Source organism: Suricata suricatta, chromosome 12, assembly GCF_006229205.1.
Source record: "Suricata suricatta isolate VVHF042 chromosome 12, meerkat_22Aug2017_6uvM2_HiC, whole genome shotgun sequence".
Classification (NCBI taxonomy): Eukaryota; Metazoa; Chordata; class Mammalia; order Carnivora; family Herpestidae; genus Suricata; species Suricata suricatta.
Genome location: NC_043711.1, coordinates 77,347,682 through 77,373,306, shown reverse-complemented (window position 1 = coordinate 77,373,306; position 25,625 = coordinate 77,347,682). Strand labels below are relative to the sequence as shown.

General features: G+C 40.0%; 1 protein-coding gene across 3 annotated transcripts in view; it reads left to right on the top strand.

The window, feature by feature from the left end:
- The window catches only part of ATRN (attractin), a 152,598-nt gene that overhangs the window by 104,131 nt on the left and 22,842 nt on the right, over positions 1-25,625 (top strand). Inside the window, exons 23-26 of one of the 3 annotated variants that reach the window (XM_029919213.1) lie at positions 23-101; positions 1,948-2,105; positions 19,791-19,852; positions 23,667-24,617. In XM_029919213.1, the coding sequence (XP_029775073.1) occupies positions 23-101; positions 1,948-2,105; positions 19,791-19,852; positions 23,667-23,703 (336 nt within the window). In that variant the 3' untranslated portion in view covers positions 23,704-24,617. Of the gene's footprint in view, positions 1-22; positions 102-1,947; positions 2,106-19,790; positions 19,853-23,629; positions 24,618-25,625 lie in introns of those variants that run through there. The other 2 variants (XM_029919214.1, XM_029919212.1) reach the window with 2 other exon arrangements.

Genomic DNA, 25,625 nt, shown 5'->3' with positions numbered 1-25,625 from the left:
TTTTGTTTGTACCTTTCATCAGCAAAACAGGGATTTGGACATGTTCATCAATGCCTCCAAAAACTTCAACCTCAACATCACCTGGGCTGCCAGCTTCTCAGGTAAAGACACACCTAGAGAAGACCTTCCAAGTGGAGGTCTTGTGATGAGAGGTGTGATGTAGGAGTTAAGGTGGCTCTGGGGCCAGGGAGGTGGATTTGAAACCCACTTTTGCCACTTACTACCTGGGAGATCTTGAACAAGTGTCTAAACCCCTCTCTAGCCCTTAGGGTTATTTGTTGTAAAGAAAAGATAACAGTACTTACCCCTAGAACTGCTGTGTAGATGAACTTAGGTTACACGTGCCAGCGCCTACCACGGAGTCAGGCTCAGTACGTGCTCACCACCCCTGCCCTGCTACCAGCTTTAGTAGCATCGCTGCAGCCACTGTTTTGGCACTCCCATCATCCTCCCGGTCCCCGCTTCAGAAGTAAAATAAGGAAATGACTCAGAGTTTCAAGAAATGGAAATATTTTAAATAGAATGCAATCTTAGTACGTAAAAGGAAGTATTCTTTGGGAATTAAATCAAGACTCAGAGCATAGTGTTTGCTATCTTGTTTATCTTGCTACGATTCACTAAAGAAAATCTGAAGAAGTAACAGGTGGGCCTGATGTAGTGCTTATGAACATAGCTTGGCAGACCCGGTGTGAACTCTGCCCGTTATTTACTGTGCTGCACTGTGCAGTCAGGCAAATTAGGCTTTCTGAGCCACTTTCTTCATGTATACAAAGGATGGTTAAAAAACCTAGCTGTGCAGAGCATGATGAGGATGAAATGACCTAATAAAGTAGTCCATGTAGTGATTGAAACATGGTAATTTCCCACTAAATGTTAACTGCATTTCTTTATTGTTATTCTTATGATACTGGTTTTTGGTCACAACACAACCAATCAGACTGAAGCAGAATTAAGCATAACCTTTGTATGTATTGTGTTTATCATATCTTAAAAGATATGCTATCTCAAGACATGTTTATCATGTCTTAAAAGGTTGTATAGAATTCAGAGAAGGTTTAGACACTTGCTGTGAGGAGACGCTTTTAAGGAAAAAGTCTGAATTACCAGAGCCTGGGAAGAAGGGCAACATCTCTGAGCATATGAATGCATTTCAATGATTCTCTCAATGAGGACCCAACAACCTGGGCTCCAGACATAGTATTTAATGCAGACATGGGGAAAAAAATCTATTTATGAGTGTGTAGGCACTAGAATTCCTGGCTAAGGGAGAATATGGAATATTGAAGGACTGTTGGGAAGAGGATTAGTTTATACCAGATTGGGGGGATTTAAATACAGTTGTAGCTAATAACAGGAGGGACTGAGTGATTCCCTAGAGCTCCTTCTGCCCGGCTGCTGTTGAGACATGAGGTCAGAGCTAGTTAGGAAGTGAGAGGGGACTCAGTCTCCCTGATAAGGGGGGTCAGGAACACCGACAAACAGGTGTAAAGGGGAAATGCAGAGCAGTTGAGGTGTTACGTGCAGAGTGAGAGCCTGTGCTTGTCAGCGGGATTCCCGTGGTATCTGTGTTTCCACAGCTACGTGTCATCTGCTTCAGTGCTGAGGGAGGTGCAGAGAGCCTGCAAAAGCATTCTGGTTAAGGACACAGCCTTGCGCTTCAGCCTTCCTGCTGCAAATCTCAACTCTGTTTCTTGCTGCCTGTGTGACCTGAGCCAAGTTACTAAATTTCTCCGAACCTCAGTTTCCTGATCTGTAAATGAGATTCATAAGAGTTGTTGTTAGACTTCAAGGAGATTGTGCTTCAAAAGGCTATTCCTGAAACATAGAGAGTGTTCAGTAAATGCTAAGTGTCATTATTATTGAGGACAGGTTTTGTCCAAAAAGTAAAAACTAAAATTAAAAAAAAAAAAATGGAGCTCTTGTAATTCATTCTTATCTTCCTGACAGCTGGAACCCAGGCTGGAGAAGAGATGCCTGTTGTTTCAAAAACCAACATTAAGGAGTACAAAGATAGCTTCTCTAATGAGAAATTTGACTTTCGCAACCACCCAAATATCACTTTCTTCGTTTATGTCAGTAATTTCACGTGGCCCATCAAAATTCAGGTAAGAAGTGCCTTTTGGTCTCACCTACAGACATAGTGAAATCTCTTCAGTGGAGACTAAATCCACTAATTTGGAACTTGAGGAAAATGAGGTGTACAGTATTGCTTTGTCTTTGGAGTATCTGTGGCAAAGGAGTGCTGAGCACACAAACACCTAAGGAAGGTGTGGTGGGGATGGCGTAAATCACCTAAGAAGGAAAATGATACGCGCTCTGGAAAGCAACTTGGCACATTAGAAGTTTGGTAACTACAACTGTATCCATTTCTTCACTGAGCACTTGTCACATAAAAGCCTATAGAGCTTCTAGTTCTGGGGTAAAGTGGGTATAAATGAAACACACTTCTAACCAGTGAGAGCCAGAGTGTGGGAAGCGCCATATGGAAAGATGCCACAAATGCGGGCAGAGTTTAAAGGAAGATAGAATGGAGTGTAATGGGCAGCAACGCAAGGTTGCCTGTAAGCGCACAGGCCCTGTAATCCAAGGTGGGGACGCGTCCTGGCTACTCCTACACAGATCGTGTAGCCTCTCCACACCTCAGATTTTTTGTGTATGTAACCTGAAAGCATTTCACCTGCAGCTGTCACCAATGTTATCAACCTTGATCCTTTTCTCTGTTCTCAGGGGACCAGTAGACTCCCTCTTATCCAAGACCCGTGACCTCCTTGTTGCTCTTCTATGTACCACTGTCCTGCAGGGCCTTGCCTCCCTACTTTTCTCTTTGACCCGCTTTGTGGAATTCAGGGCTGGGTGGACTTCCAAGCACTGGTTCACATTTAGGCATAGAAGCATGGTCGTAGGACTTGTTTGCCAACTCTCAGAAGCAAGTCATCACTGATCAGTGACAATGTGTTTGAAATGGTGATTTTATGTTCATGCCTTGGGACTGTGACTACAGAGCAATCTTTTCATTCCCGGAATGTGAGGATAGGCTCTGTGTTGTGTTTCTTTTCTCACCAACCACTTTCCTTTTTCTGTCTAGTGGTCTCCTAGTGTGTTCATGCTCTAATCTGCTTTTCCCTTTGCTCTTAGACACCCCCTGCTTCTCTCCTCAGCCAGCCTCCTCATAGTGTTGGCTCCCTATCTATGCTTCCTCTTACCCACTCACCCATCAGCCCACAGCAGTGCCTCCTTCCCTCACCACATCCTGAAACTGCCCTGTCTTAGCAGATGCTGGTCACTCTCTTCTCTCTTTCTCAGGGAGTGGTTTGAGTCTCTTTATGGCCTTCCTGGTCCTTTTTTCCCCTGATGCTCTGGCCAGGCTCTTCAGGGAATCTCCTTCCTTAAATATTGGGGTTGTCTGGGAATCAGGCACCTCCCACAGTTTGCCTGGGTAATTCCATCCCACCTGTATTTAAAATGATTCTGACACTCTCTGTATTGATGATTCTCAGTGCTGTCTCCAGCCCAGCTTGTACTTGAGCTCCAGACCAATGTTCTCGGTTGTTGCCTGGGCATCTCTCCCTGGACAATCACATACTCCTGCCTTTGGCACATAGTCCTATGACCTCGGCCCCAAACCCCATGCCTCCTTTCTCAGTGAATGACACCACCATTCTTCCAGTTCCTTTTGCTTTTCTGGTTAGGTGTTTATATCAAGGTTAAATTAACCATTAGTAATAAATTGAGTTATCTTCTTTCTAGAAGAGATTATATAAGATTAGGACTAAGTGAACCTTGAGTACTTGATAGATCTCTCCTGTAAAATCATTAGATTTTGGTGTTTTATTTGTGGAGATTTTTTAAAGCTATTGATTCAGTTTCTTTAAAAGTTATAGGATATTTTGGATTTTCTTTCTGTTTGAATAATTTAAGATAATTTTTTCTAGATATTAATTTATTTCATTTTTTCAAATATATAGACACAAAGTTATTCACACTATCCTCTTATCTCATCTTTGTATCATCTCTGCTTCAGAGTACTGAATCATGCCCTTAAAAATGGTTAAAATGGGGAGTGCCTGGGTGGCTCAGTTGATTAAGCTGAGCTCAGGTCATGATCTCATGATTTATGGGTTCAAGCCCTGCATCAGGCATGTAATGTTTACCCTAATTATAAAAAGTTTTAAATATCACAGCAAGATTTTTTTTTTTGGTAAATATAAGACACACTTACTCTAAAGTTTATACGAAAAGGCAGAGAGTCTACAGTAGCTGTAACAGGTGTGAAAAAGAGGAATAAAATGGGAGGACTCACAGTATACAGTGTTAAGGCTTATTGTTTAGCTACAGTAATCAAGACTTTGTTGGTGGTGGTGGAGGCATAGACAGATCAAGGAATAGAATAAAGAACCCTGGAACAGAACCATATAAATATGACGATCTGATTTTTGACAAAGAAACAAAGACAGTTAATTCAGTGGAGGAAGGAAAGCCTTTTCAAATAAGTACTTCTGGAATAATTGGACAACCACAGACAAATAAGTGAACTTTGATCTAAACCTCACGTCTTACACAGAATCAGCTCATTATGGATCTCACCTTTTTTTTTTTTAAAGTAAAATGGCTATTTATTCAGCCTCTTGTCATGTCAAAATGTTTTGTGCATATGCCACTATAATTAACAAACCCTCTGTAACAGACAGAACTGTACATCAAATTGTATTTCATGTTACCTCATTATATAAAAATATAAAGCAAAAATGATTTATCATTTCCATGTAACATTACTATTAAACAGTTCAGCAGTTGATGTGAAGCACGAAATCTTAGTAAAATATGACACAGGAAGAGCGTAATGTAATTCTCTCTAGACTTGTCATAATTTGTTATGAATATACAAAGACAAATTTTTTAAATGTTCTGTTTACTGAGATTCTGGCAATAGCTGTATGTAACAAGACACAGCATACCAGGCCTGCCACTCAACTTGTTTATGGTCTCAGCTTCAATCTGAAGCTGTTTAAAAAAAAAAAAATCAAAAGCCTGGTTTTTTTTGTTTTTTTATACATGCTAAGTATTTTGGCAAATATACTGTTAAACACAGTAAGGAATTTAAGATAGCAAGAACAAGAAGTTAATAAAAAGCACCTTTGTCTATCTGAAATGATGCCTCTCCAAAGCCAAAGTGTAGTCAGAATTATTTCAAATGTTATAACGCATTCTAATACTAAAAAACATTCAGTATGATTGAAGTGGAGGTAAGTCCCAGAACTCTGGGGGCTCTGCCGTGCTGCAAAGGGCTGTTTCTCCCGTTCACTTGATGGAGTCCAAGGATGTGAAAGGGCGAGACCGCTGTGCCCAGCTCTGCCCTCCCATGAAGCATGGCTGCTGTGTCCTCAAAATAGGATGTCAAGGATAAAAGGCATGGTATTCTGCTAGCTAGAGGTAGCGCCCCCCACCAAAGTTCCTTTCCAAGATAAATGAAAGTATTTAAGGGGAAAAAATTAAAATACACTTATCTACAGAGTAAGGATTTTGAAATAATCAATGTAATCCTATTTCAGAAATGTTAACTGGAGTCATGTGGTCATTTCTGATTACATCTTAATGATGTATCCAGATTCAATTTCTGTAGACTTATCATTAGATTCTTCTAGTCAAGAGTATTAATTTTAGGGACGCCTGGGTGGCTCAGTCAGTTAAGTGTCCAACTCTTGATTTCAGCTCAGGTTATGATCTCACTGTTTGTGAGATAGAGCCCTGCGTTGGGCTCTGCATTGACAGTGCAGAGCCTGCTTGGGATATTCTCTCTCTCTCTCTCTCTCTCAAGAAATAAACAATAAAAAAATATTAATTTTATCCCCAAATATCGTAACCGCTAGCACAAGTGCAGTACATTATCTCCCAGAGTTTCTAGGCATGGGAAGAAGAAATAGCTGCTCAAGCAGCAGGCAACAATATGGTCCTTGCACACAGCAGCGTCTGAGTGGCTGCTGCATAGTCCGGACTAATTCTAGAAACAAGAAAATTCATGCATTTTTAGTAATTATATCAATTTTCACAGCTGAAATTTCCTTAGACATTGTGCTTTCCTTGTAAGAGTTTTAATGTTACAGCAAGTCAGGACTTGAACTAGCAGCCTTTGCTTCTCCTTATGGTGTTTCTAAACTTCTTTTTCTTCTTCTTTTTGTTCTTACTATTACCTGGTGTTCTTTACCTATTACATTTTGTCATTCTTTACTGCTTTTCTTCTTTTTTCCCCATATCCTCCTAATTCTGATAAGGACCGTGGTGATAAAGGTTTATCTTCAGGATACAGCTTGCTTACTTGCTTTCTTTCTTCTTTTCCTTTCTCTTCCTCTTCCCCCTTCTCCTCCTCCTCTTCCTCCTCCTCCTCCTCCTCCTCTTCCTTTCCCCCTCCTCTCCTTCCATTCCCCTCTCTCCTTTCTTCCCCCTCCTCTTCCCCTCCTTTCCCCCTTTCATGTCCTTCCCTTTTTCAGCTGGGTCCTTTCTCTTTTTTAAACTATCCTTACCCTCCACTCCAGTTTCTGATGTGCGGGTTTAAGAAGATTTATACAAATGGTTCTTCTTTTTCCTGTTTCTTTATTTTTTATCCTCATCTTCAGAATCCAAAGAAATGGTGAAGATAAATACCTACCAAAGTTCTTTTCTTTTTTTCTTTCTCTTTTTTTTGGATGAATTCCACTTCCACTTAATAATTTACCCCTGTTTTTCTAGTTCTTTCTTCCAGTTCTCATTCATTTTTTTCCTTCAAATTCAGCCAATGCCTTGGAGCCTTTCTGTTCCTTTTTTAGTTGTTCTTTCATTTCTTCCCCAGGCTTTGGTCAATTCAGATAATTTTGGATCGCTGGCCCTGAAGACTGGATTGGACCCCTTGATCTGGCCATTGGTATTGGGTTCACGTAGGCCACCCGCTGTCCCACATCCCCAAGTCAGACCTTGAGGGAGATCAGGCCAGGAAGGTGGCCAAAGTGGGCCTGCTGCTGGTCCGTCTGCTAACTCTGGATCATAGCTTTATTTTTTATTTTTTTAATTTATTTTTTATTTTTTATTTTTTTGGGGGGATCATAGCTTTAAATGTAAAATGTAAAACTATAAAACTTAGAAAAAGTAAATGGTAGAAGAACTTTGAATTAAAAAAAATTTTTTTTTAGTGTTTATTTTTGAGAGAGAGAAAGAGACAGAGTACAAGCTGGGGAGGGGCAAAGAGAGAGGGAGACACAGAATCTGAAACAGGCTTCAGGCTCTGAGCTATCAGCACAGAGCCCAACACGGGGCCTGAACCCACGAACTGTGAGGTCATGACCTGAACCAAAGTCAGACGTTTAACCGACTGAGCCACCCAGGCGCCCCTTGAAGAACTTTGTATCCTAAATCTGGGCAAAGATTTTTAGATTTGACAACAAAAACATGACCCATAAAGGGAAAAATTGATAAATTGGACCACCTCAAGACTGAAAGCTTTTGCTCTATGTAGTAAGACCCTGGCAAGAGGATGAAACAGTAGGCTACATACTGGGAGAAAATATTTTCAAATCATATTTCTAACAAAGCACTTGTGTCTAGAATAGAACAGTACTCAAAACTCAGCACTTTAAAAAAGCAGTACTCTAATTAGAAAATGGTGTGAAAAGACAGTTCATCAAGGAGATTATACGTGATGGCAAATAAGGACATGAAATGTTCAGATTCAGAAGCCATTAAAGAAATGCAAATCAGAACAACAATGAAACATCACTGCATACCTATCAAAATAGTGAGAACACCAAATGCTTGAGAGAATACAAGGAAATTGGATCACACATACATTGCTGGTGGGAAAGTAAGATGGTACAGCCACTCTGGAAAGTAGTTTGGCATTTTCTTATAAAACTAAACTAAACCCAGCACTTGCATTCCTGGGCATTTACTCCAGAGAAATGAAAGCCGGTGATGACACAGACACCTGTACGCCCATATTTATAGTACGTCCAGCAATATTCAGGAGCTTTATTCGTACTGTCCCTAACTAGAAACTACCCAGGTATTCTTCAGCAGGTAAATGGCCACACTGTGCTACATCCATATCATAGAGTAATACTCAGCAATAAAAAGAAATAAACTAATCTTAGGTGGCAACCAGGGATTTAGGTTGTTTGACCCCACAGAGGCTGAGCTCTAGGCTCCAGTCAATACAATTTCAATTTGGTAACATCTAACACTATCTAATTAATAGATCAGATACATTCATAAAATGTTTGATTTGGGGTCTAGTAAATATTATTTCTTGGCTTGTTTTAAGTTGAGGTTGTTTTCATACTGACATACCTTATTATTTCTGAATCTGATTGAACTTTAGGCTTTGTTGCATATAGCTGAAAAATGAGTATTTTTAAGGTTCTTAGTGAGAATCTCATGCTGCTGACATGTTTCCCGTTTAGAAAGAGGGCTCCATGCATATGAACAGGCTCTTGTGCTGGAGATAGTCGTGCTCTTGCCAATGCTGAGCTCTAGTTTTTTTCCTCCCAATGCCCTGTTGCTCCACCCTCTGAAAGCCACTGAAATGGTTTTAGAACATTTCCTTCTAGAGGGATCTCTTCCCCACACTTACTTTTAAAAAGTACTCATTTTAAGTTTAAGAGTCCTTTAAAGAGATACTGATTTTCTTCATGATTTTTTGGTGTTCTTACCTGGGCTGGATCACTCACTTGAATAAGATCCACTTATGAAAGCTGTATTCAGGAGCACTTTCGAAAATAAACTATGGCATGCTCATCATTTAGTTTGCCAAGCTTTCCCTGAACAAGCAGGTAAGTTCGATTGGAAATGTGTCTTGTTGCTCTGTGGTACAACTAACTGTAGTATTTGCAGGCAGCATAAGTAGAGCTACGGCATTGTGCCTCTTGGGTGTCTTCACGTGACACCCGTTCTCTGTGCACTTGGGGCTGTATGTGGGTGTGTGCCATGTGGAGGTTTCTGACTGCATCTTCCTGGACAGGTCCAGAGGGGCTGTACGCTTCCGTACTGCTCTGTTTTCCTCAGAGCCTTAACTATTCTAGATACAGTGAGCTCTTCAACATATCCGTGTACACTTAGAGACTATCCAGATTCTGTAAAAATGTAGAGACTAAGGAAGAGAATAAGGACGTGTCTAAATGAGGCAGGATGGGCCATTCAGTTAAATTTTAGTATGGCTTTCAATGCAGGGCAAAACCTTTTTGTCTTTGATTCTCATTTTTTAAAGCAAAATAACTGAAGAAATCTAGTTCTCAGAATTCAGGTAAACATTGGCGCTTTAAAAATGGTTATGCTGAACTCAAGTTCCTTCACTCTGAACCAATCCCAGGATTCTTTTCCATAATTAGGAACAGATCAAAACCTATAACTGCTAACTGAGGGAATTTGAAACCAACCGTAAAAATCTTTGTAGATGCAGTTAAAAAAAAAACAAAAACCCACCCAGACTGAAAAGGCCTTGTGTGTAGGAGGGTGGTGGGTGTGTTGGGGCCAGTGGTGCGTGTTTTCTGGTCTGTTGATCCTGTGGGTGAGCGGCCCTCCCTCAGCCTCTGCTTTCTGGAAGCGATCCTGGGTGCCCTCGCCAGTATGTAGGGGCTCCGCTGGCAGAGGAAGGTAGGTAGTCAGGATAGAGAAGGACGGGCAGAGTGGGTGAGGTGGGAAGGTGGGCAGTGACGCTGGGGCTCTGGCTTGTTCCTGGCTCTGCGGCAGAGGTTGTTGCTGTACTGTGGAATGAATAGTAAAGCCTTCTCCACTCTGGGCGCTTCATCTGCTGGTCTGTGTAAGAGGCTAGTGTTCACAAGTGAAAGCAACACAGAATTTGTATTGAGAACTGGGCATTCATTTGGACGTTAGGGTTTTGTTTATAGGTGCTAACAGGATTACTCCATGAAGCAAAGGATGTATGAAACTTCATTGACTCAGATATACTTTGTTTTGGTAACAGTTTTATTGAGATACAATCCCCAAACTATACAGTTCACCCATTTAAAGCACACCATTTAGTAGTTCTTAGTATATTCACAGAGTTATGTAACTAGGCCTTCAGTCAATTTTAGATTATTTTCATCACCCCAGAAAGAAAGCCTGTACTCATTAGCAGTCACTCCTCATTCCCCCTCCCTCTAGCCCCTGGCAACCACTGGTCTACTTTCTATCCCTATAGATTTGCCTATTCTGGGCATTTCATAGTAATTTAATTAACCTAATATATGGTCCTTTGAGACTGCCTTCTTTCACTTAGCATACTGTTTTCAAGATTCATTTATATTTAGTATGTATGAGTACTTAACTCCATTTTAAGATTGGATGATATTTTATTGTATGGTTATATATACCACATTTTATTTATCCTTTCATCTGTTGATGAATACTTGGTTTGTTTTCACTCTTTGGCTACTGTGAATAATGTCAGACACACTTTTAATGTTTATATTATTGTACAATAATAATGATGATATATGTACATACCCTCCTAGTGTCAGATATCTGTACCTTAAAAGTTTTAAGAATTATAAAGCCACGTGAAATACATTTAGAACCAAGCTACTTAAAGCAGAAGTCTTTCTTTGTTTCAAAGTGGCATTTAAGGTTCTTGTGCTACCTTGTGATTTTTGTTAGGGTCATTATTTATTATTCCTTCTTGAAAGCCTCCTCTCTTTCACTTTCCATCTATGGCTTTGGCTGTTTCTTTTTAGTTTTTCAATACCGTTATTCCCTTGGATTTCCCCTGCACCCGTTCTTCCTGGACAGTTTCATCCACACCATCTGTGAATACCACCTATGGCTGGAATGGGTAAATCTCCATTACTAGCAGACCTCCCTCCTGTGACCTCCACGTCCAGGACCCACTCGGCTTCCGTTAACATGCACTCACTCCGCAGACTTTGTGCCCCACGCAGCAGCCTTGAACGGACAGAAGGAGCTGTCAGATGCTGGGTGGCAGGATGTGCCCACATGCTTCTGGGGGCCCTGGGAGGAGAGGGGAGTGCCCCATGCCACCTGAGCCTGAGTGAGGGTGAGCAGTAACAGGGCTGAGTCTCAGGAACAGGAGGTTGGGGAGTAGGGGTGTTTGGGGTGGGGAACGGGCATACCCAGTCACTTTCAGGAACTGCCAGCAGTCCAGCAGAGAAGTGGCAGCGCTGTGAGTTAGGTGGAAGATGATTTAGGCCATTGTCCCCACATGCCCCTTCTAGTATAGTTACATCGTTGTTTTCAGGGCCTCTGTCAATTTCTGTGTCACTGTTCTGAGGGTGATGGTATTGGAAAGATGCCAACAGAGACCGGAAATGGATAAAACACCCTTGAATACAGGGAAAAGATCTGTCTGTTACCCACAAACTGTTGCAGGAGCAGGAGACAATTCAGCCATGGCCCACTGGAAGGCAGGTTCCCAGTCCTCAGAGTCCAGAGGGCACCCCTGCTTGGAGGTGAGCCCAGCAGCTCTCAGGGAGGGTCCCTTTGCCATCTCACCAGGGTGAGGTGACGGTCAGACTGAGGGAAAACAGGGTTTTTGTCCCTGACTTCTGACTCTTCTAGAGACTGCTCAACAGCAGCCAATAACTGGTAAAACCATAGTGAAACGCTGTGCACTTCCTGCAAAGTAGGAGAGCAGGTCAGTTCCAAGACACATCCCAGCTGGCACAGATGTTCTAAGTCCCGGCTAGCCTAGGCTGCTGGCCCAGCTGAGGCCACCATCAGGAGGTTGAATAATACACTTGGACTAATTTATTATTTTTTCTATCACTTGTATGATCTTTTTTGCATTTACTTTTATTATGGAAATTTAAAAACTTTTTAAAAAGTAAAGAGAACAGAATATTGAACCCAGTGTGCTCATTACCCAGTTGTAATAATTACCAGCTCAAGGTCAGTCTTGTTTCATCCATATGTTAGCCTCTTCCCCCATAATCATATTATTTTGAAGCAAATCCCGGGTTTCCTATTATTTCATCCTTAAATATTTCAATATATATAGAATCTCTTGATGGCCCTCTTTGTAAAATTAGGACGTTTGTATCCTCATCTCTTTCTTTTCTTCTACCACTCAACTCTTTTGACAACTTCTAGAACAATTCAATCCTCTAACACCAGACTGTGCAGACTGGGATGGCAAATTCTTGGTCTCCAACCCGAGCTGGCCTCTCAGCACTAGTCAGCAATCATTCTGACAATATCAGAAAAAGCTCTCAGCACCTTTAGAAAAGTTGCAAAAAAAAAAAAAACCCCACAAAGTTCTGATACCAGCCTGAAAGCTCTTGTACCTACAAGTATACATCCATCTAGCGCATACTTATGACGTGTTTGCACTAAGTGATGCCTAAAATGGCTAGGTCAAGAAATAACAAATAAAATAAAATACTCATTAGTGATCAAAAGGTAACCCACAGAAGAACTGAAAAGAAACCTAAATAAAGGTGGGGACCTCTGGAGAGAAACCTTTAGAAGAGGAAATAGGGAGCAGGAATTTCTGCTGTGCATGATGAGTTCTTTGGTCCTTGTGGATGTTTCAGCCAAGTGCAGTATATGTAGTTCTCAATGACTTTTAAATTACTGATGATCATGATAAAATGGAATCGGAATTCTGGAGAGTGGTGGGAGGAATGGCTGGAAGGACAAGTGGGGAAGAAAGCACAGGGCAGTATTGAGGCGGGAGGCTGGGAGTGCACGGATGGTGAGTGTTAGCGCGCATGTCTGGAAGGAGCGGCTCAGTGGTATTAACTTGCTTTGAGGCTCTGAGCGAAGCCTGGGTATACAGTTTCTGTGCCAGCACAAACCAGCGTTAGGGGGCTCGTATGTGAGGCCAGCTGATGGACACTGGGATCCGATCCAGAGCCTGTGGTCTCAACATGGGGTTCCATATAGAACTTCCATTTGTTTTTGTTTTGTTTTTAAGAAAATTATTTTATTTTTGTTTTTAGTGTTCCTTTATTCTTTTTTAACATACATAAAGAGAGCTCAAGAGAGAGTGTGAGAAGAGGAGGGGCAGGGAGAGAGAGAGAGACAGAATCCCAAGCAGGCTCCACGCTATCAGCACGGAGCCCAGGAACCATGAGATCATGACCTGAGCCAAAATTAAGAGTCAGAGGCTTAACCGACTGAGCCACCCAGGCGCCCCAGAATGCTTCTTTTTAAAGTTTATTTAAAACTATTATTTATTTAACTTTAACTAAAATTAAAAATGGTTTGTTTTCCAGTGAAGCTGTTAACACCCAAACTATTAACTTCGCTATGAAGTTTATAACAAAGGTTGACCTATATTTAATCTTAGCTGATATTTGAATAGTTATATATGCACTACACAGTGACATCTGTTCTTTTTATCAGAGCATACCCTCCCAATCAGACAGAAATGCAGAAGTAACAGTGTTATTTTCATTTTGTCCTATTCTAGTAAAAGATTCTAATTTCTAGAATTCATAAACTCAAAACTCTTCACACAGATTTATTTTTTTCTTATTCATGTCTGAAGAAGAGCTTCTTTAAGAAATTTACATTTTACAATCTTTGAAATATAAGAATGGTGTGGAATCTGTTGTTATATATGCAGCTTCTACATTCTTTAAAAGTCATCTTTAAAATATAAGCTAACATACATATCGCTGTCCAACAGCCCGCTATTCATATATTCCTTTAAGCAACATTCAAGTACATTTGTGCTTTGATGTTTCACATTACTTTAGAGCTCATTTCTAGTTTTCAGTAATGGAAACTGTGTACCCAAAAAGATTTCTCAAATATTTAATAAATGCAAAACAGCCGTTATGCAAATGTAAATCACTTTACAGCTTTTTCATCTATCGTTTTTATGCATTTCCCATCAACCATGTCATTTCCTGTGCTTTTGGGAAGCTGATAAATCTTTATCTTTGCAATCTCAGCACGCCTGTTTTCTCAGCACAGCCGAACAGTCCGTACATTGCAGGTTTCTGAGCACAGAGTAGTCACTCGGCCGTCTCGGGCGTAGCCGTGAAATCTGATAGCATTTTCAGCCATTTCAACTGCGGGACCACCTTGTTAGCTGCTTCCAAGCAATTTATTAGAAGAGAGAGCCAATCCCCAGTGGAGGAGCAGGTGGCAGAATGAGGAAGGGAGTGTTTGGACTGGGCAGCGGACAGGTGTCTCCCACTGCAGATGAGGGGCCAGGCCCCTCTGGTGACGGAAAGACCAAGTGCAGTAGTAGAGCGACCTGAAAACGCATGTTTGGCAGAAGCATGAAATTACTGCTTGGGAAATGCAGGTCCACCATGTCCTCCCCTAAACCCTAGGGCTAGCTGGGCTTCTGAATTTAGTTTCTCAGATTTATTTAATACGCCCAGAGGGTCCCTTGGGCAAGTACACCTTAATCAAACTTCCTGCTGAAAGTGGGGCAGAAGCAGGTTGTGGAAATGTAAGAGGACATGAATTCTAGATTTGCTGGAGAGTGGAGAGCAATACCTACTGTTGGAAAAGAGAGAATAATGATACTGTGAGTTTTGTTTTCAAATTGTAAAGACATTTTCTTCCTTGTATTAAGTATATTTTATTATAGGCAGTCCCCATTTTCTTCAGTGTCAGGCCACAAATACTTTAGTGTTTGTTTCAATGTTTATTTTGTAATAAATTGTGAAAGAAAGTTCTGACTGGAATATTATCTTAAGTGAAACTGAAAAACACGAAAAATGTTTAATTTTACAGTTAACAAAGTTTAAATTATGGTTGTAACTATGAGCCGATTCTTAGAAGAAAGAAAACTCTCAGTCAGGTCTAAGTTTTGGGGGAAGGTAGAGATAGGGTCATTATTTTTCCAATTACCCTATTCATTTATTTAGCACATATTTATTAAACACTCTTACGTGCCAGTCAGTGCTTTAGGCACTAGAGACATGTAGTTAGCAGCAAGGTCCCTGTCCTCATGGATCTTATTTTCTAATGAAAGAAAAAGACCATAAATAAATGTACATCTAGAAAACTTGAGCAAGCTAAGTAGAGCTGTGGCTTCACTTGTGCAGATAGATCGTGCTCAGAGATGGGACAGCACAAATGTAGTCCTTCACTTCAGATTTGACTTCACAGCATGATTCAGTAGTCAAGAGCCTCATCAATTTTCCTAAGGTCCCTTTAAGACTCCTCTTTGGAGTGTTTTGAAGGACTTGTGTTTTTACCTTCATATCTCTTGGGTTGATAATACTGCCAAGCCCTCATTTTGCTGTGGTTTTATGTGATCAGTTCTCCAGCAGTCACAGGACTGCTTTTGCAATTGGTTTGTATGTCTGATGGTCTGAGTAGGGACAGCCCAATTCATGCTTGTTGTCCCAGTGTAATTTTTTTTTTAATTTAAATTCAAGTTAGTTAACGCCTGGGTGGCTTAGTCAATTGAGCATCCGGCTTTGACTCAGGTCATGATCTCACAACTTGTGGGTTCAAGCCCCGAGTCAGGCTCTGTGCTGACAGCTAGCTCAGAGCCTGGAGCCTGTTTCAGATTCTGTATCTCTCTCTCTCTCTCTCTCACCCTCCCCTGCTCGCGCTGTCTCTGTCTCTCAAAAATAAATAAAAAACATAATAAAAATAAAAATAAATTCAAGTTAGTTAACATATAGTATAGTATTGGTTTCAGGAATACAATTAGTGATTCATCACTTACATATAAAACCTAGTGCTCATCCCAACAAGTGCCCTCCATAATGCCCATCACCCATTTAGCCCATCCCCCATCCATCTCCCCTCCAGCAACCCTAATTTGTTCTCTCCATTTAAGAGTCTCTCATGGTTAGCCTCCCTCTCTGTTTTTATCTTATTTTTCCTTTCTTTCCCCTATGTTCATCTGTTTTTTTTCTTGAATTCCACATATAAGTAAAATCCTATATTTGTCTTTCTCTGACATATTTCGCTTAGCACAATATATTCTAATTCCATCTACTTTGTTGCAAATGGCAAGATTTCATTCTTTCTGATCACTGAGTAATATTCCATTGTATATATAAACCACATCTTTATCCATTCGTCATCAGTCAGTGGACATCCTGGCTCTTTCCATAATTTGACTATTGTTGATAGTGCTGCTATAAGCACTGGGGTGCATGTGCCCCTTTGAATCAGCATTTTTGTATCCTTTGGATAAATACCAGGTAGTACAATTGCAGGCTCATAGGGTAATTCTATTTTTAATTTTTTGAGGAACCCCCACACTATTTTCCAGAGTGGCTGCACCAGTTTGCATTCCCACCAGTAGCAGTGCAAAAATGTTCCCCTTGCTCCACATCCTTACCAACATCTGTTGTTTCCTCAGTTGTTAATTTTAGCCATTCTGACAGTCATGAGGTGGTATTTCGTTGTGGTTTTGATTTGTATTTCCCTGAAGACAAGTGCTGTTGAGCATCTTTTCATATGCTGTTAGCCATCTGTATATCTTCTTTGGAAAAGTGTTCTTCACGTCTTCTGCCCATTTCTTCACTAGATTATTTGTTTTTTGGGTGTTGAGTTCGTTAAGTTCTTTATTGGTTTTGAATACTAATCCTTTATCCAAAATGTCATTTGCAAATATCTTTGTCCATTTTGGTGGTTCCCTTTTAATTTTGTTGATTGTTTCCTTTGCTGTGCAAAAGCTTTTTATCTTGATGAGGTCCCAATAGTTCATATTTGCTTTTGTTTCCCTTGCCTGCAGAGACATGTCTAGTAAGAAGTTGCTGCAGCTGAGGTCAAAGAGGTTGCTGTGTGTTTTCTCCTGTAGGATTTTGATGTTTCCTGCCTTACATTTAGATCTTTCATCCATTTTGAATTTATTTTTGTATGTGATGTAAGAAAGTGGTCCAGTTTCATTCTTCTGCATGTTGCTGTCCAGTTTCCCCAGCACCATTTGCTGAAGAGACTGTCTTTTATCTATTGGATAGTTTTTCCTGCTTTGTTGAAGATTAGTTGGCCATACATTTTTGGGCCCCTTTCTGGGTTCTCTGCTCTGTTCCATTGATCTGTGTGTCTGTTTTTGTGCCAGCACCACACTTGATGATGACAGCTTTGTAACGCAGTTTGAAGTCTGGGATTGTGATGCCTCCTGCTTTTGTTTTCTTTTTCAACATTGTTTATTCGGGGTCTTTTCTGGTTCCAATTTTAGAATTGTTTGTTCTAGCTCTGTGAAGAATGCTGGTGTTATTTTGATAAGATTGCCTAGTGTAATTTTTAATCGCGTTTCCCTTCTCTCTCAGAAGTTCTCAGTTTGGACAATAAGTTCATCACCCTGTCAGTCAGATTATAATCAACAAAGACTGACATGGTAGGTGGGGTGTTGAGCAAGGCTAGATGTTTCTAAGTGGTCAGTCTATTCATAAACACTTTTAGGTTAGGACTTTTGTTTCCCTACAAAACCTTGTAACTGTGGAGACTGGGCTCATCCAAGGAGATCCCCTTAATATGAGTCTTGGGTAATAGCTACACAGGCAGCCAATTTCTGCTGGCAACCAGTTTGTTGTGGTTTTGAATTAGACATGAACGTGGTGTGGCCCTGCTTCACCAAGAAGCCAGTTGTGATCCCAGCACTGAGGAGTGTTTTGTGGCACAGGGCGCACAGACATCTGCTAGTCCTGGAAAGGTACTATTAGCATCCGTATATCCTGGCACCCGACAGTGGGGAAAAGCATTTCAGGATTTCCTTAAGTCTAAACGATGAGGACATACTAATGGTTTAAAAGATGAAAATCTATCAACAGAATTGGATGGACTGGAATGTCTTACCTTCTCCTTCATTATATGTTGTAACCTGGAATCTTCATTCCTCAAGACTGAATAACCTTGTTTAAATAATTTTTCTTCTCCAGGCTTATTAAAAAGCTTTTGTGCAAGGGTGGTGGCCATATTGTATTCTCAAGGAATCTTATTTGTGACTGGTAAAAAAAAAAAAAAGAAAAAAAAGAAAAAAAAAAAAGAAAAGCAAAGAATGTGGGTTTCTCCTTACCTGTGGCATAAAATCTATGTTTCTTTGTATTTCTGATTTTAAATGGTGACTAGAGAAAGGACACAAAAACTGTACATTCTATGCCCCATAATGTCCTATGGCCTGAAAAGGTAGTATTGGAACTTTATTTATGGAACGTCTAAAAAAAAAAACAAACAAACAAAAAACAAGACCATCAGAAAAGGCAAACACTGGGGGCGCCTGGGTGGCTCAGTCAGTTAAGCATTCGACTTCAGCTCAGGTCATGATCTCACAGTCCGTGGGTTCAAGCTCCATGTCAGGCTCTGTGCTGACAGCTTGGAACCTGGAGCCTGCTTCGGATTCTGTGTCTCCCTCTCTTTCTGCCCCTCCCCAGCTCACTCTCTGTCTCTCTCTCTCTCAAAATAAAATCCAGACATTAAAATTTTTTTTGTTTTAATCTGTCTTTAAAAAAAAAAGAAAGAAAGAAAAGGCATACACTGGAAACCTCTTCTGCTTCTTGGAGTCTGGCTGGCCATAAAAGGAACACAAAGCCTTGAATTGTCCCAGGGCTGGGAATTTTCTTGCATTTACCATAGGAAGGGAGCTGCTGTCTGACAAAGGGAGTTGGGTAGGATTAGAAAAAGAAGCTGCTAATCATTTACTTCTCTGATTCTTGTCATTTTTATAGTCTGTACTAGAATAATTGTCACCTTATTCAGTAATTGTTCTACTTATAGTACCATTGTCTCTCCAAGGAAGGCTATGTTCCCTTTAAAAAAGCAAGGAAGGAGCGGAGCACCTGGGGGCTTAGTCAAGTGTCAGACTTCAGCTCAGGTCGGATCTAGCAGTTTATGGGTTGCCTGGGGCTCTATGCTGACAGCTCAGAGCCTGGAGTCTGCTTCTGATTCTGTGTCTCCCTCTCTCTCTCACTCGCACTCGGACTCTCCCTCAAAAATAAACATTAAAAAATTATTTTATTAAAAAAATAAGTAAAAAAACAGGGAATATGCCATAATATCAGGCTAGTACTATGAGTATTATATGTAATAATAAGGACACAGTTATCATACTTAGTAATAAATCCTGACATGCTCAATTTTTTTCAAATTCTAGGATCTCTGAAATCATGACCCATCTTACAATGATTTTTTAAAGCATTTTTTCATAGTATAATTGACAATCGCTTCTCGGCCTTTTGGCTAAGATCAAGCATAGTATAATTGACAATGTTTTTCCTTAGTAGTATGCAAAATAATGCCTGTTTCAGTCAGTTAGATGAACTACATTAGGGATTTTTTTAATCTTCTTTGTATAAGAACTATTAACTAAATAATAAAATTATTTAGGTTCCAACTGGTGTTATATTAATTGTCAGATGATACTGTAGTAAAACTTGAGACACTATTTTTTTAAAAAATGGACACTATCCTGAAGTGACTATTCACCGAGCTTCTAAGTATCAAAGGGATAAAGGGCACAGATGAGGCTCCCAACCTCTAGGCAGATCCAAGAACTCGAACTTGAAGCAAATAAGGAAAGCATTTTGTCCAGAGGAAGGCGCCGGAGGGAGAGCGAACCGGCTTGCCTGGCGCTGGGGTTTTCCTGTCGAGATCTGAGAGGTCTTCAAGGTCACATCGAAAGCACTTAGATCTGCTGTCAAGAGCAGAGGGGTGGGCACTCTGAGAGTTTGCTTTTAAGCTTCAGAATATTACCTTTGGGTTGGCAGTTAAGCCAGAAAAGAAACTAAAGGGTTGAGGCAGTTTTCCTTAAGTGAAAACAACTTCATTAGTTGCTTCTTGAGCGTTTCAGGTGTGTCTCGTAGCTTCGCTCCTGAACCAGGAAGGCCGAGCTGATGGTGCCGCTGTGTAGTCCCCTCCTCACGCTGCCTGTTTCTCCCTCACAGATCGCCTTCTCCCAGCACAGCAATTTTATGGACCTGGTACAGTTCTTCGTGACTTTCTTCAGGTAATTTCACTTCTACAAACCATATCTTCTCTTTTGACTCAGGTACTTAACCCCATTAATTATCAGCTCATAAAAGATAAATGAATAATCCTGTGTGGGCAAAACAGATCAAACTAACTTACTAGACCTTTCTGAGAAGTTACATGTTGGTTGCAGTAATGTAAATTCAGTCTAATCTGACAAATGAAGCCATTTGCTTTGTATGTTCTGGCTTTTTGGAGCAGCTTTTCATGTGTTCTCTACTAAAATGTAGATAATTTGGTCTTGCATTTGGGGAGAATTTGGGGTTGAAACAACAATTAATAATGATCACTGGTGTGTGCTACCAATATGCTGCTTCATGTTCAGGGATGATTCACTTGATTATCCCGAGTTTTTAAACAAAAAGTAACTTGTTACTTCTTAGGATTCTTTTATTTTAATACTTCTTTAAACTTTATTTTTATGAAATACTATATACACATAATTGAAAAGACACATGCTTCCTCCTAAGAGAAAGTAGCAGCATCCTGCCCCACACCTTCCCATCCCTCACTTCCCCTGACTTTAAATTGTCTTAGCGATATTTAACTTCTCCATGCATTCACTATTTCTTGATTTTCCTGTTCAGCTTATCTTTCAGTGTCCCACTGTAGATGAGGATTTATCACCCACCAACTCCCCACACACCACGGGCGTGAACAAAATCCCCTTCCTCCCCCTCATGTCGTATAGTCACATCACGCTGCTTGGCTAAATCAGTGCTCCCTGTTTATGTTGTGATAACTGTAAAACCCCTATTCACAGCTGAGTTGAACAATAATGATAATTCCCCAGTTTTGGATGGGGGAGTCACTCTTTGTTTATCCTAATTTGGGTTTTTTCACGGGCTGGCTTTCTGTGTAATTACCCCTGATTTGTCCCTGTGCTCTGACAGAATTGGAAAATCTGTCTGTGGCAGACATGAGCAGGTGGTCTCCCGGGTTCAGTTTGTCTTGGACACATCTGCCCTGGAGCCCTCCAGCCCGCTGCCCCCGGGCGCTGACTCTGGAGGCCTCCTGCATGGTTGCCTCTTGGGAACTTCTTTGGTCTTCCTCTTGTATCGAAATCTCTGTTCCCAGGATCTGATGTCTTCATCTCCCTGTTTATTTCCTCTTTTTTACTGGGGCATGTTCTCCGGGAGGTTTTGAGAAAAGTTGCAGGCCAGGTAACTTTCTCTGCCTGAAAATGTTTTAACTTTACCCTCACGTTCGATCAAAAGTTTGAATTCAGAGTTCTAGGTTGGAAATCATTTTCCATTAGAATTTAGAAGACATTATGCTGTTTCTTCTAGCTTCCAGTATTAATATTGAGAAGGCTAACACCATTACAATTCTACTCCTTGTATGAAATCTATTTTTAAGTATGCTATAAAATTATAGAAACACTTATAAAACAGGTGTCTAGCTCAATGAATTATCACAAATTAAACATGCCTTAGAGGCTTCCTGTGTTTCCATCAATCACAGCCCCTCCCTTCTTCCCCAAAAGTAACTATTCACCTGACTTCTAAAAACATATATTGGATTTACCCATTTAAAAATTTTACAGAAGGGGCGCCTGGATGGCTCAGTTGGCGCCCACCTTTGGCTCAGGTCATGATTTTGCGGGTTCTGGGTTCGAGCCCCACATCAGGCTCAGTGCTGCCAGCTCAGAGCCTGGAGCCTGTCTTTACATTCTGTGTCTCCCTCTCTCTTTGACCTTCCCCTGCTCATACTGTCTCTCTCTCTCTCAAAAAATTTTTTAAAAAACATTAAAAAAAAAAAAACCTAAACATTTTATGGAAGGGGCACCTGGGTGGCTCAGTCAGTTAAACAACCAGTACACTTGATTTTGGCTCAGGTCATGATCTCATGGTTGATGAGTTCGAGCTCCATGTCAGGCTCTACATTGTCAGTGCTTGGGATTCTCTCTCTCTCCCTCTCTCTCTCTCTGCCCCTTCCCCATGAACTTGAAAAAAAAATGTAACATAAAATCACTGCAGAAATTTTAAAAACAATTTGAATGATCAAGAAAAATTAACCTGGGTGGCTCAGTCAGTTAACTGGCCAGCTTTGGCTCAGGTCATGATCTTGTGGTTAGTGAGTTCAAGCACCATGTCGGGCTCTGTGCTGACAGCTTGGAGCCTGGAGCCTGCTTCTGATTCTGTCTCCTCTCTCTGCCCCTCCCCTGCACACGCTCTTGTCGCTCTGTCTCTCAAACAAACATTTAAAAAAAGAAAAAAAAGAAAAATTAACTTGTGCGATGCAGTTAAAGTTGTACTTAGCGATATGGATTTAAATATGTGGTTTTCAACCTTGGTTGCACAGTAGAATCACTTGGGGAGCTTTTGGTGCCTACGCCACATCCCAGACCAGCCACATTGGAATCTCTGGGGTTGGGACCCGAGCATTTGAAAGCTCCCTGGTGATTGCAATGTGCAGCTAAGGTTCAAGATCACTGCTTTATAAAAGCACATATTGGAAAAGAAAAAAGCTTTCTCAGTAAGTCAGAAAAAGAACTAATTAAACCTAAAGAAAGTAGAAGGAAGCAACATAAATAGAGTAAAATTAATGATATAGGGGAAAGAAGTACAATAGAGAGAATTGAAAGAAGCATGAAGTTGGATCTTCGAAAAGAATAAGAATAATATTGATAACCCCTTGGCAAGATTGACCAAGAAAAAAGGAGAGAAGGTATAAATAATGCCAGAAATTGAAAAGGAGGCATTACTCCAAAGCCTGCAGACATGTTTTTTCCTCCATAAGAGTATTTAATAAGCAGCTTTATACAAACAAGTTTGAAAATTGAACAAATGGAATGGAACAATTAAAAAAAAAAACCCAAAGAATTATCTACAACTTACTGAAACCGATATAGAAATAGGAACTTGAATATTGAATAGCTCTATATCTGTTTAAAAACAATACATAACTTAAAATTTTCCCACAAAAATAACTCTAGGCCCAGGTGGCTTCATTGGTAATTTATAACTTAAGGAAGAAATAATATCATTATTAACCAAATCTTCTAGAGAACAGAAAAAGAAGGAATACATCCCAGTTTATTTTATGAACTTAGCACAACCTGACAAGAGTATTATAAGAATGGAATTTACAACCGGTCTCAGGAATGAAGCAGCAAAAACCCACCAGTAAAGCAGATACATCATGACCCAATTGGGTTCATTCCAGGAATGAATGCAAAGTTGATCTAGCATCAGAAAATCAATCCATGCAATTCACATTAATTGCATAATAAGGGAGGAGAATAATAAGCTAATCTTAATCATTGGGGGAAAGCATTTGATAAAATTTGATATCATTACCTGGAATGAATACTCTTAGGAAACACAGAATAGAAAAAATTTCGTTAAATCTGATAAAGGACCAATATAGAAAGCTGACAACAAACCACATTCTTAATGGACAAATGTTAGAAACTTTCACTTTAGTTTGGGAACAAGACACAGATTCTACTTACCAGTCACCTCATTCAACATTGTGACAAAGGTTCTAGCCAATACAGCAAGAGAAGAAAAACAAAATACTTAAGTATTGGAAAAGAAAAAAAATCATCACATTTACAACATGATAGGAAGAATTCAAAAGAATCTGCATAAAAAAATGTTAGAATTAATAGGTGAATTCAGCAAAGTTGCTAGACACAAGGGCAGTATGAAAAATCAGTGCTACGTTCTTCAGAGGCATACATCTTTTGCAGCTCTTATTGGTAGAGGCAGATGCTGTCATGAAAACCATATAATTATATTTCCCATAGTAAGCCATGGGGTGTCCTCCCCTTTCTACCATGAAAGGAGAAACCCCTTCCCGAGTGATGCTGGAGCCAGATGACCTCGCGTCAAGATTCATCCACATCCTGACGGGCCCGCTTCTGCCTGCTGTAAACTGTAGCCGTTAGTTTCTGGATGATGATGACATCTCCACCAAGAAGTAACTGCTGTATCCCTCTAATCTTAGAGGGAGAGGAAAGAATCTAATAAAAGCATTCAGTGTTTCTGGGGGAAAAATTAATTCTATTTCTATATTTCACCAACAAAAATGAAACTTTTATGTTTGTGTTACTTCAGCTAATAAAACTGTTGAAAATTACAGCATAACGAGATCAAGATAGAATTACCAAGAAAGGATGGAGAGGGTGGGGAGACCGTCCACTGGCCCTCCCAGATAGGAGACACTTCGTCAAGCTACGGTGGTCTGTGTGGCACTGGCACGAAGTCAGATTAACCAGTGGGATATGTACATGTCCAACGGAAGAGATAGTTTAAGAGGTTCAGATTTACATGATAAAGAGCTAAATAGAAATAAAAAGTAGATAGTAGTCAACAAGAAGCTAAACGATCGGTATAGACTTAATAGTCACTTGTCACATGTAGCTCATGAGCACCTGAAATGTAGCTGGTGTGACTACAAAACTGACATTTTCATTTTATTTAATTTTAACTAATTTTCAAGTATAATTTTATAAGTATAACTTGATTCAGTTAGTAGAGAACTTTCAAGTATGTTTAGAACAACCTGGATATGTGAAGCAACTTTTTCAAATTTAGATTTTAGGAAATTTAAATACAGATCAAATACTTTCTGATAAAAATTTAGTGTTCAGATTGAGATGTGCTTATTAGTATTAAATACACACTGGATTTTAAAGACTTAGAATACAAAATGTCTCAATTTTTATATTGATGACATGTTCAAGTGATATTTTGGCACTCTTGGGTTAAATAAAACTATTTTATTAAAATTAATTTCACTTGTTTCTTTTAACTTTTTAATGTGGCTGCTAGAACTTTTAAAATTACATATGTGGCTCACATTAGGTTTTTATTGAATAAAAATGGTCTACATAATGTGAAGGGAAGAATTTGTAGGGACAACATAAGAAGATACAATAAAATAATGCTAAACTAATCAAGTATTTGAAAACAAAATATTAAGTCTTCATTTGGACTTTTTTAAGTAGAAAATCACCATAAAGATAATTCTCTTATTATAAAGTACCAAAAGTAGTTTATGTTCATAGTAAAACTTCAGACAATGTAAAAATTAAAATTCAAGCTTCTCCTAATCCTACTTTTTAGGAATTATAGTCATTAATATTTTGATGCCTGTGTTTCCAGTTTTTTCTTTGTGTATATATGTTGCATGTAAGTTGTGTTTTTTTTCTGATTCTTTGGTTTATTAAATGGGTTCCCTTCTTTTTTTTTAATAGTTTATTGTCAAATTGGTTTCCATACAATACCCAGTGCTCTTCCCCACAAGTGCCCTCCTTCATTACCACCACCTCTTTGCTCCTCCCCCTTCCCCTTCAACCCTCAGTTCATTTTATTATTTCATTTTATTCAATAGTCTCTCAAGTTTTGCGTCCCCATCTCTCCCCAACTCTCTTTCCCTCTTCCCCTCCCCCTGGTCCTCCATTAGGTTTCTCCTGTTCTCCTGTTAGACCTATGAGTGCAAACATATGGTATCTGTCCTCCTCCGCCTGATTAACTTTGCTTAGCATGGCACCCTCAAGGTCCATCCACTTTGCTACAAATGGCCAGATTTCATTCTTTCTCATTGCCATGTAATACTCCATTGTATATATACACCACATCTTCTTGATCCATTCATCACGTGATGGACATTTAGGCTCTTTCCATGTTTTGGCTATTGTTGACAGTGCTGCTATGAACATTGGGGTACATGTGCTCCTATGCACCAGCACTTCTGTATCCCTTGGGTAAATCCCTAGCAGTGCTATTGCTGGGTCGTAA